This window comes from Aulonocara sp. 'chitande type north' Nkhata Bay, linkage group LG10, assembly GCF_057382095.1.
Source record: "Aulonocara sp. 'chitande type north' Nkhata Bay isolate Kocher_YH1m ecotype deep benthic linkage group LG10, A_spYH_male_GT1.1, whole genome shotgun sequence".
Taxonomy (NCBI): Eukaryota; Metazoa; Chordata; class Actinopteri; order Cichliformes; family Cichlidae; genus Aulonocara; species Aulonocara sp. 'chitande type north' Nkhata Bay.
Window position 1 is genome coordinate 31883557 of NC_141353.1, and position 12437 is coordinate 31895993.

The 12437-nt window shown below is 40.3% G+C and overlaps 1 protein-coding gene across 3 annotated transcripts in view; it reads right to left on the reverse strand.

Annotated features, from left to right (window-relative positions):
• Window positions 1-12437, reverse strand: part of pof1b (POF1B actin binding protein) — a 39992-nt gene that overhangs the window by 14398 nt on the left and 13157 nt on the right. For all 3 annotated transcript variants that reach the window (XM_086309521.1, XM_086309522.1, XM_086309520.1), the window contains exon 3: window positions 1649-1917. In XM_086309521.1, the coding sequence (XP_086165647.1) occupies window positions 1649-1917 (269 nt within the window). The remainder of the gene's footprint in view (window positions 1-1648; window positions 1918-12437) is intronic.

The following is a 12437-nucleotide window of genomic DNA, read 5'->3' on the forward strand; positions in this document are numbered from 1 at the left end:
ACTTTACTTATTCCAGAGTAAGATATTTGAAATTTCCTCTTCAAAATAAATCCATACTTCTCAGTTAAAACTTTTCTTTTTTTAAAAGCATATCACACAAAATAAAAGCTTTGTGTTTTGACTAGGTCATGGCCAGCTTTGCATTCTGCACTAAAAGTGTTGCAGAGCATGTCTGAGAACCAGACAATAGATGTCTTCATTTCACATCACTGCTTAAATAGCAGTGCAAGAAGTTGAAACAGGGAGCAAGAACGCTGTGTGAGTTTTTTTCATAAACTCATTCTTTTCAAGTAGTTCTTGCATCTGCTTTATATAAGAATAGAGGTTAAAATGCTAAAATTAAATAAAAATCAAATGTAAGCTTGGATTTAACCTCAAATTATGAAGACTCTTCCCTTAGGCTATTTTATTACAAAACACTGCATATAGTTTAACTGCTATGCAAATGATACCCAGTTATATTCACGCCAAAAATATTCCTAAAATGAGAAACATCCTGTCACATCCTGTGATACTAAGAAACTAGTCCACACATCTGGAACAATTGGAATTCCTTATTATCAGGCTTTTTTTTTTTTTTTAAAACACAGTCTAGAAGGAGAGACTATAGTAGGCTCCAGAACTGAATTTAAAATCCTTCATCTCACCTACAAAGTCTTGAATAATCAGGCTCCATTATATCTTAAAGGATTAGTACCTTATCTTACTATCATACCTGAAATCTGTCTGTGTTTGTTCCTTTTTCCAATGCAGGAACTCCTGCAACACTTAAGGGAAGAGGAAAAATTTTATTGACTGACCAACGCGTCATTTTTGCTGTGATTTGTTCCTTCACCAACTCTTCCTACACAATCAGAAGTTGAGCAATCCAAATTTGCAACAAAGAACAAGATATGTCAACAGGCTAAAACTACCAAACTTTACTTTGCTATAAAAGGATTGCATCGTTTTCATTTCACAACCACCAGCACGAACAGGCCATTTGCTACTTGTTTATTCAGTGGTTCTTAAAGTTTTAGAATGGGAGGCGGAGCCTCTCCTCTGAAAACAGCTTCAAGTTTGAATTCAGACGACAGACATCTTATCTACTTTTATGATTATACAGTAAAAAAAAAATATTAAAAAGTATATTGTTTTGTTTTGTTTTTTAAATGAACTGAATGAAGCATATCATTAATGCTGGATCAGATGACCCAGAAACATCCATTAGTTATGGCTCAGGCTGCTGGCGGTCTTCCCATGATGCATTGAAGGTTTCTTCTGTGCTCACGTCATTCACTCCCCATGTGTTTTATTACTGTCTTCTCTCTTATAGTGGCTTTTGTCCCCTCTCCCTATGCTCTCTTTTCTTTTCCTTCACTCCCATCGACTAGTTGAGGCGCAAAGCTGCCGTTCTCTAAGCCGAGTTCTGCCAGAGGTTACTTCCTGTTAAGAGGAAGTACTTCCTCCCTATTGTTGCCAAGTGCTTGTTCATAGGGGATGTATTGATTGTTGAGATTTTCCCTCTAATTTTGTGGGGTGTGTAACTTACAATATAAAGCATCTTGAGGTAGCTGTTTTTGTAAATTAGCACCAAATAGATAAAGTAATTTTAATCTTGTGTGTACACTGATGTAGATGTGAACTTAAATGCCTAAAGTTTACTTACTGTCCACGGATCTTGGACACATGCTCAGAGATGTAGGAGTGGATGTCGCAGTTCTTCCTGTAGACATCAGCCAGCAGCTCGCCGAAGTAACGTGTGTCCAGCTTTGTTGGCTCTGGTATCTCCTTCAACTCAGTCCTCACCTCCCTCCTTGAGATCTTCTCTATCACTGGAGGTGGTTTCGACTGTATGACATTAACAATCTCCACCTCCTCCACTTCTACAGCATCCCCCTCCTCCTCTTCCTCCTCCTCTTCTACCTCCAATTCAACCTAGAAGTACCAGGACAGAAACAGATCCATAAGCACTGTGTTTTATCCGAATGACATGATTAAGTCCTTTTTCAGTCTTTTTTCATGGTTAGTTAGCCAAAGGCTCTCGGAAACAGACACTGAATCGTATTCAAGAGAAAGCAGACATTTCTGCAAATCTGGACAGCACACATCAAATCAATCAATGAGTAAATAACGTTCAGATCACAAGTAAAGTAAATAAGTCTGTTAGGTAACCTGTTGGTTCTTGCTCCAGAAAGGTATTTTAAACATTTTCAAAGAAAATCACCAGAAGTGATTTAACACAAATGTAAAGACAGCAGGAAATAAGCCACACAAAGCAATTCAGGACGAGTCAGTATGATGACATGAATCTGTCATCTTTTGTCTGTTTCTCAGCCGATAACTGTAAGGAATGCAATTTTGTGCTTTAAGTAAATTTTCTTCTCAGCTACATGCTGAACACCTGCCAACAGGGATCACGCTTGAAAAGAAAAGAAATCCTTAGCAGACCGAATCACAGCTGCACTAAACGACATCTTAAACCTTTTTAAAGGTTAAATAAACACATTAAAAATTGCAGCTTATTAAACTGCTGCTTCAAAGGCCCCACTATTCTTGAGAGGACTTTCTAGGAAGGGTTAAAAGCCAACTACCAGGAGGCTGCACCCTTTTATTTACATAAGGATTACTTAAATATGTGGGGAGACAAGGCTTGGCTGGCAGTTTGCATTCCAGTTCATGTCTGAAGCTGATGGGGTTAAGGTCAAGACTGTGCAGGACACTTAAATACTTCTGCAGAATTGTCTTTATGGCTTTATGCGAAGAAGAACCATTGTGTTGAAATGCTGAAGGGGCTTCCCTGACCTGCTGGCCTTCACCATGCTGCACTTCCAAACTACACTCAATCAAAGCCAAACACATCTGTCAGCTGCAGCTATGTGCATGTAACAGCAGAGAATTGCAAAATGCTGGCTGTTAAAAAGCACTTATTCACAACTCAACCCTCCAGACCTTCAGTGACATCTTACAACAAGACAATCTCATCTCTGAATCTTTTGAGCTGAGGGAAAGTCCCAAGTAGTGGCTATAATTATTTACAGAGGAACAGAGAGACAGAGAGTGACTGAGAGGAAAAAAACACTAAATGGTTTTTCAGGCATGTTTGTGTTTTGCCCATAATTCGAGACATTAATATTTCATTCAAGTTTACACACGAGGAGAAAAAAACTAAGATGAACCAAATGAGTCGATACTGTCATATTAAATCTTTAAACATGTTATTGCTCAAGAGCTATTATGTACATGGACAACCAGTCATTAACATAATAACTGCACTTTGATTTTATATCTAATTTCACTTTCTGTCCACTACAGGAGAGATATGTTTCACTAATACAATATTTGGCAGGCATTTTCACAGGGATACAGATTTTACAGGAATAGTCAAGCTGTAGTTTTTTAACTTTTTCACAATTTTAAAATTCCATCCATCCATCCATCTTCATCCGCTTTATCCGAGGCCGGGTCGCGGGGGCAGCAGCCCAAGCAGAGAAGCCCAGACCTCCCTCTCCCCAGCCACCTCCTCCAGCTTATCCGGGGGAATACCAAGGTGTTCCCAGGCCAGCCGAGAGATATAATCTCTCCAGCGTGTCCTGGGTCTGCCCCGGGGCCTCCTCCCGGTGGGACATGCCTGGAACACCTCACCCAGGAGGTGCCCAGGAGGCATCCTTGTCAGATACCCGAACCACCTCAGCTGGCTCCTTTCGATGTGGAGGAGCAGCGGCTCTACTCTGAGCCCCTCCCGGATGGCCGAACTTCTCACCCTATCTCTAAGGGAGAGGCCAGCCACCCTTCGGAGGAAGCTCATTTCTGCCTCTTGTATCCGCGATCTCGTTCTTTCGGTCACTACCAACAGCTCGTGGCCATAGGTGAGGGTAGGGACGTAGATCGACCGGTAAATTGAGAGCTTCGCTTTTACACTCAGCTCCCTCTTCGCCACAACGGAAGAGGGTGAATTTTAAAATTGCTTAGTAAAAAGTAACGTACAGCTGGGGCTCTTTGTTTACAGTTTCAAAGAGCAAACAGGGAGGTGATGTTCCCGTTATTTAAGTTTTGACTTAAAAAATATGAAAACTTAAAACTGTGACGAGTTTTACGTTTTAAAGTTTTAACTTTTTTTCATGCATTAAAATGTAAAACTAAAACTAGACTGAACTGTCTGACATGTTTTTAATGTTATAAATCACTAGTTGCACCCTTTCCACCACTGCTTAAAGGCTCAGTATTAACAATTAAATTAATAACACCTTATAAATAACAGTAATAAAACTAATAAAGACTCATCAACAGGCACATACTGTTCAGTTTTTTTCTTTTTTTTTTACAGTTCACAGGTATAATTCATCCTGACTTTTATGTGAAAAAAGAACCCTACACAGGTTTTTACTGTCAGTGTGATCATGTTATTGCCTGACTCTGAGCACTACGGAAGAGGATTAGGGCCACAGGATAAAAAAAAAAAAAGAATTCTGACTTTTTTCTCAGAATTCTGACTTTATTCTCAGAATTCTGAGAAAAAAGTCAGAATTCTGAGAAAAAAGTCAGAATTCTGAGATTAAAGTCAGAATTCTGAGAAAAAAGTCAGAATTCTGAGAAAAAAGTCAGAATTCTGAGATTAAAGTCAGAATTCTGAGAAAAAAGTCAGAATTCTGAGAAAAAAGTCAGAATTCTGAGAAAAAAGTCAGAATTCTGAGAAAAAAGTCAGAATTCTTTTTTTTTTTTTTCCTGTGGCCCTAATCCTCTTCCGTAGAGCACAGTATGTACTAGCAGGTTTTTTTAAGGCCTACCTGTGACTTGGGTGCACAGAAGTTGCAATGAGTGTGATGTCATGGTTTTGCAATGTACATCTGTGAGAATGCCAGCATCAACATAAAGAGTCTGGCACCACAGCTAAAACAATTCCTATTCCTGCTTATGCATTCTGTTAGTACAGAACAAGTACTTTTTACTTTTGGTACTTTAAAGTACATTCCACTACTAACGCTCCAGTTCTTACTTAAAAAGTATTTTTACGTGTTGAATTCTACTTATGGCACTTTTAAACTCAGGTATTTAAACACAGCAATTTGGCCTATTTGACGACCAACACTGGCGCTAACACTGAAAATCATGGCATTAAAGCTGCAAAAACAGCTACTTTATTATGTTCTAGGACTTTTTTAAAGATTTCTCTGCATTTATTTATTTAAAAACACCTGCGTGAATGATCTTTCCGGAATGGTAAACTCAGAAATTTCTTTTTAAAACTAAATACGTTGGACTAAACAAAGATAAGGATAAGATAAGATATTTCTTCCTACACATCCAAACCGTGGCTGAGCAAAGTGGTTCAGCCAGATTCCACACAAGCTCGAGGGAAGATCACAAGCTGGAATTTCCCACCAAGTGAAGTTCAAAGCATTGTGCCATTGGAGAGTCAGCAGGTCCTGCACAGAGCACTACAGGTGCAGCTTCTTTCACCACTGTCAGAGAGGTGTTTATTCACTAATACTGTGTTGCACAGTGCTAAAGAGAAAGGTGTTTTAAAATGTTTTGCTCATAAAAGAGACATACACAAGACTACAAACAAAAGAACTCTGCAGGATTTTTCTATAATTCATGCAAAAAATAGTTTTTTCCCTCCACACGATTAAACACTGCACACATACACAAAGACATTACTGCAAGGTTGTGTCAACAGATTACATCATAATTTACAGCTTTTACTGATGAACTAGTATTTCAGCATATACGGTACATAAACACTACCAGTGGGAACCTTGGTTGTAATGCGGCAGGTTTCCTTTATGCATGGCTCATATAATAAACTGCTGTGTAAGTCCTATCAGGAAACAGTGGCACAGGAGGTGGGTGTTACTATTGTTAAAATAAGGGTCAAGGAAATTCCAGAGAAGGGAAGAAAAACACATGTAGTGAAACTGTTTAAATGCCTGAAAGACAGCAACAAGCTCAGGTGACTTCTCACAAGCTCTGGGAAGCCAGAAATGCAAGACAATCGCTTACCTGTGTGAGACAAGCCTGACTAAACCAAAAAAACTGCTGAAGTTTCAAAACTTTAATCCCTCAACAGAAAGAAAGGCTTATCTCAATGTTATCTTTAATTTTTGCAAAGTGAAAATATAAACATCCCTCTAATCCTGAAAAAACCCACAGTAAGTTTCATGCGCATGATCTGTGTTACGTACTAAGTTAAGTCTCCCACCTGTTAGTATATTTTATTTGTACCTATTTTATTTTATTATTTTATTTACTTGTATTTATTTGGTTTCTGTGAAGCACTTTGGCCTACATCTGGTTTTTAAATGTGCTATATAAATAAAATTGTATTGTATTATGAGATGTGAGGCACAACAGACAATGAAAGCAGCACAAAAGCATGATAAACAGTAAGTAAAATGCACGTTTTTATATAATAAATCACACAAAGAGCGATTTTGTTTATTAAAACAGGTCCAGCTCTCACGGAGGAAGAAAAAACAAGCGACTCAGATGACGCACAACTCTGGTATTCGACAGGCTGTAAATCCTATCTAGACACTGTGAAACCTCGAGGTTGGTTAATGATCCCACACAGAGCTCAAAGGTCACAGCAGTGCCAAAGACTGGCACTACTTTCTCCTGTTTCTAATTCTTAAACAGTAAGAGAAAAATGGGAAACAAAAGGAATGAGGCGGCTACACAAAAACTATAACAGCGTGGAGGTGGGAGTGTCTGCAGAGAAAAGGAGTGTAGAAATGACTGACGGGCAGATCACTCTGGACACAAACACGACTCTAAAACAAGCCGCTTGCTATCAGCAGACATGCTGGTAATGGCGTGTAATCTATATAATATTATTAGTTTTCACAGGTTAGTGTCAAAAGTGTAAATATCCTCCTTTTTTTAATAAACTATATTCCACAGCTACACTCACCAGTCCCATTTAAAGTGACTTAAATGAGTTGATCTGTGATCTCTTTTATCTGTAAACATGCACATACAGCTTGGTAGCAATGTGGGTAGTTCCAATGAATAAAATCTCTCACAATGCACGACAGACAACTGGTATGAATGTCACGGTGGATCCACACACTAATTCAACAGTCTTTTAAAGCCACTTCCCACACGTCTTAGATTAAAAAAACCAAAAAAACAAACGGATATCAAAAAGATATAAAACTGCAACAAAATCTTCAAATTGCATACATTTATATATCAGGTCAATAAGTTTAAGGCTCTTTGAGCAAAAATCCAGTTTTTTGCTCAAAGAGCCTGAAATTAAACTTGACCCCTGAGCTCAATGCTCAGTGTTTGTTACAATGTTCACTTTTTTTGTGCTATTTTAAAGCCTAAAAATGTGTTAGCTACTCAAAAATAATACCAGTCAGTATGTCACTACAGGTTAATGCAAATAATCATTAGTTACAGCCTTTCAGCAGTATGAGGGTAATTGCGTTTCATGTTTACCATCTCAAATGGTTGAGGTGCTCCAGGTTGATTTTCTTCTTCTTAACTGGAGATAAGATTGTTTTTACCTGTGATAAGAAATCAGGTATTTTAAGTAAACGTGGTTAAAAAAAAGTTGAAAAGGCAGCAGCTTCCTGTTTTGAATGCAAACAAAACTTTTTCAGCCTTCAGTAGCTGACTGTCACGGGCTATGAATGGAGCTTCCACAAAGAGCAGTAACTCAATACATCATCACCTCACTTCTTCACCATGGCAGGCCTTCTGGTCAATGTGTGTGTGCGTCCGTGTGTGTGTGTGTGTGTGCAGGTCAGTGCATGAGCCACACAGGCTCTCAGAAGCCTGAGTGACTGAGAAACACTAGAGATTGTTACTGGAGAGAGAAGAGTCACGTTACCACACAAGCCTCTTTGTGTGAGTCTCTGTGAGTGCCTTTGTGTGTGCATACTGAAGAAAAAATCCTTATCATGCATGATTATTTAATTAAAAAATAATTTTAATTATTTTAAATTATTATGAATTATTGAGCCAGGAAGTCAGAAGCCGCATTAAAATGTGGAACTGAGGTGAAGGTGGGTTGCAAAGCTGCTTGCACATAGCCATCTACTGTTGGCAGACTGAAACAGCCTAAACTGAACTTCCTATTGAGACTCATATATAAGTTTCTGCTGAGCAATCGGCCATCATGTGAACGGCAGAGACACCTGCTGATCTGTCGACATCTTGGCAAGCCTGAACAAACATTAAATTAAATTTTTAAAGACATCAGACATGTAAAATCCTTCATTCACAAAAGTGAGACAAGAGACATTTTAATCTTATTAAAAATAAACATTAAAATGGGATATTATTACAATAGAGTTTAATGCTGTTTTAAGCCAGACCTTTAGTTCACAGTTTTGTCCACAGTTTTCCCTCAGTAGGAAATAAATAACTCCTACACTGGAAGCCACCGAGTAAAACTAAAACAGGAACTCAACAGGATGCATTGAACAGGTGGGATATTTGTTAGCTGGCAACACTGCATGTGTTGGGTTTCCAATTATAGTGCAGGGGCTTCTGTGATTATGACTATTAAGTTTGACCTTTAACAGGTACAGACTGTGTTACCTTAATGATTAGATGCTTGGATGAACCACAGTTTTGTAGCTCAGCAACAGCACTGACATGTAGTGCATGCTCGTGAAGATGGATTCAGTCACTGAAAACAAAAAAGGCCAGCCAAACCACAGTTTGTCTTGAAGGCAAGACGGATTCACATGTGATAGTGATATCCTACAAGAATCCAGCTACACCAGAAAGTATTATTTACACAACGTGTACATCAAATAATGACTATAATTACAAAAACATCTCTGGGCTTTTGGATATGAAGAGGGCAAAAGCTGGGGCTCACTCTGAACAGATCACCAGTCTGTATTTCTCTCATTTATGTGCCTTCAATAAATTGTGAGAAAAAAAGACAACAAGCATGAATGAGATCAACATAGCTGTGCCGGCTTTTTGAACTACAATTGATAAATGACTTTTAATCTGCTAATTTAATGGCAGTTCAACTTTCACAACCCCAAACCAAAACAAAATGTATAATCCATTAGCTTCAAAGAAAAAATAAAACATGACACTGACAACGAAAAAATTTGAAAACTTGAACTTGACTATGAAGTCAACTCAACTGAAAACCTCACTGAAGCCAAAGTGATTGCAGCATAAGGTTATAACTCTGTGTCTGTGGGTGTTTATCAGCAGAGAAGACTGAGGAGCAGATGGTATACTCATGATAAAAAACATGATGCATTTCAGCTCTTTGAAACTTGCTGATGTTTGAAAGGAGTTGACACTGCAGAAAATATGACAGGAAACTCACGTCAGACAGGCTGGATCTGTGTGGATCACCTGTTTGATCAGCTGTTGATCTTTTTAACAAGATAAAAAAGTGGACAGTGATAATTCCTAAGAGATTCCTTAAATTTAAACATTTAAAACATGATATCGAGTTCCGGTGAATATGGTAGGCTAGAAGACGTGCTTTCACTGTGCTCCCGCTCCCACCTGTACTTATCACAGTGTAATGCGCACTACTGTCTATATTTTTACCTAAACTAGTGACTGAGAGCTTTGGGAATACTCAGCAGTCCTAAATACGCTTTTTGGAAGTTAAATAATGTCGAAGCAGACGAAGATACAATCTCGAAAGACCACGGCCGTCGTGATGAACAATGCTAGCCAAACTGACATGCTAGTAGCAATGGGCGACCAGCCCTCGCCCCCGGTGGACACCGCAACTCTCGTCCGTGAGGTGACCGATAGCATCAGTGAGGTAATTGACCAAAAACTGTCTGCACTGTCGGGGACACTGGAGAAAATTTCGTCCTCGCTGGAAAACGTCTCCAAACGCGTCACGGAGGCAGAGCAGAGAATCTCAGATATGGAAGATGGGGTGACTGACCTCGCGGGGAGGCTGGCTGAAGCGGAGGGGAGGATTAAGGTTATGGCAAAAGGTTTGGACGACTTAGAGAACCGCAGCAGGCGCGACAATATTCGCATCATTAACCTGAAAGAAGGTGCGGAGGGTGAGAGCCCTACTCAGTTTTTTGAGGCTTGGCTGCCTGCCACACTCGGGCTGGGACACAGCTCCGCGGGTAAAGCCCGCATTAAAATTGACCGCGCACACCGGGGCCTCGGCCCGCGGGGTGCTCACCCCAGGCCGGTGATCATCAAGCTCCACAACTCCGGAGATAAACAGCGGATTATGGCTGCAGTGAAAGCGGCCCCCGAACTCCGCCACGACGGGCAGCGGATCTTCATACATCAGGATTTCTCCTACGCGATCCGTGAGAAACGACGGGGATTTAATGCTTCTTGCCGTGCCTTAATCGACAAGGGCATCCGCTTTAGGATGCGCTATCCAGCGACGCTTGTGCTGACTTACAATGGCAATGAGCACAAGTTTGAATCGCCTAAAGATGCACAACGTTTCATCAATGCGCTGGATTAATAGATGCTTGCCCCGTACAAACTGTGGCACTGCCGGACTTAACTGGGACCGTGTCATTGGACGCCTGAGTCCGCAGCGTTTAACGCAGTTTGAGGAGGCAGAGACGGTTTAACGGGGAAAATAGCCTAATTGTTTACTCAGTCTCTAATTTTGATTCACAACTGACAGTAACCCGATTCCATTCAGGTTTGGGGAGCGGGGGCGGGGTTTTGCTTTGTTCCTTTTTTTCTTTTTCTTGTCTTCTCTCTCCTTCTCTCCCGTGGAGTGAAACTTCTTTTGGCTGCACTGGGCTTGTGACACCACCCGGTGGGTGGCATTTTCATTTTTGTTTGCTTCTTGTTTGTCTGTTTTTAGTTCGTGATACCTTGACGTTTATCTTAATTCTGTTATTGTATGCAATTTGTTGTGTGGGTGAAGGTTCCTTTGCCATCTTTTTGTGATGGTTTTGTTCATGTCAGCACGGCCGGTTCAGGCCATGGGTTAAGTCTTTCACATGTCTTTTATTATGATGGCTCTTTCTGTTTGCCTTGGGTTGACGATTCTTGTCCAATGACAGATTACTTTTGCAATGAGTAACACTAAAATTATTACTCTTAATGTCAAGGGAATTAACCACGTCATTAAGAGGCGCAAGATAATTTCCTTACTCAAAAAAGATAGAGTGCAGATTGCATTACTGCAAGAGACTCACCTCACAGATTCCGAACACCTAAAACTCAAACGTGATTGGGTGGGACAAATTTATTATTCCTCCTTTAACTCTAAAAGTAGAGGCGTCGCAATATTGGTCCATAAAAATCTACCATTCACGCTACATACTATTGTAAGGGATACGGACGGACGATTTATTTTGATTACTGGGCTTCTATATGGGGAATTAATTCTATTGGGAAGTGTTTATGCACCAAATACTTTTGATAGATCGTTCTATTCAAATTTTCTGGCAAAAACCTCCCCTGTGTGTCCGAACCACGTAATAATTGGTGGGGATTTTAACTGTGGCTTGAATCCTGAAACTGATTATAATCCACCAAAATCTCAACCATCTTCAAAAATGGCAAAGGCTACAACGGACCTCTGTTCAGATCTTGGTCTCTTTGATGCTTGGAGAGTTTGTAATCCACATGTGAAGGACTTCACATTTTTCTCACGCCCCCATTTTTCCTTTTCCAGAATTGACTACATGTTTGTTTCTGGATCTGTCCTTGACAGAACTCGGGGCTGTTTGATCCACACATGTGCGCTTTCGGACCACTCATCAGTTTCAATGGAGCTATCACCACCTTATTATGACCCTTCGTCTAGACATTGGCGGCTAAACCCAGCTCTCCTTAGTGACCCTAAATTTGTAAAGTATTTAGAAGATCAGTGGGAACTCTATCTTTCTACAAATGACTTACCGGGGGTTAGTGCTTCTACTCTATGGGAGGCGGGTAAGGCATTTCTCAGGGGCTCCGTTATCTCTTTTACCTCGGCAAAAAAGAAGAGCAACTTAGCCAAACAATTAGTGCTTGAACGCGATATCACTGACTTGGAGAGGGAGTTTAAGAAATCCTCGTCTATTTCTGTGCTTCGGAAGTTGGATGCAGCTAGATCGGCCCTGGACCAACTGTTAACTCAGAAAGCGGAAACTGCAATATTCTATGCGAAGCATAGATTATTTGAATCAGGCAACAAACCTGGACGCTTGCTCGCCCGACTTGCCCAAGGGAAACGGGGCTCTTATGCAATACCCTCTCTAAAAGATAAGGCAGGTGTCTTACAGTTTGAGGCTAAACTTATCAGCAAAATAATGAAAGAGTTCTATCAAGACTTATATTCCCCTGAGTGTCAAAATACTGTAGACGCCAGGAAACTGTTTCTTGACACTGTTAACCTCCCTATACTATGCAGCCCTATCAGGGTGCAGGAGGTCTTGGATGCAATTAAATCCTTACAGAGTGGGAAGGCTCCGGGCCCTGATGGGTTTGGGCCAGAGTTTTATAAAAAAATGGCCAAACATGTGGCGGGTCCTTTG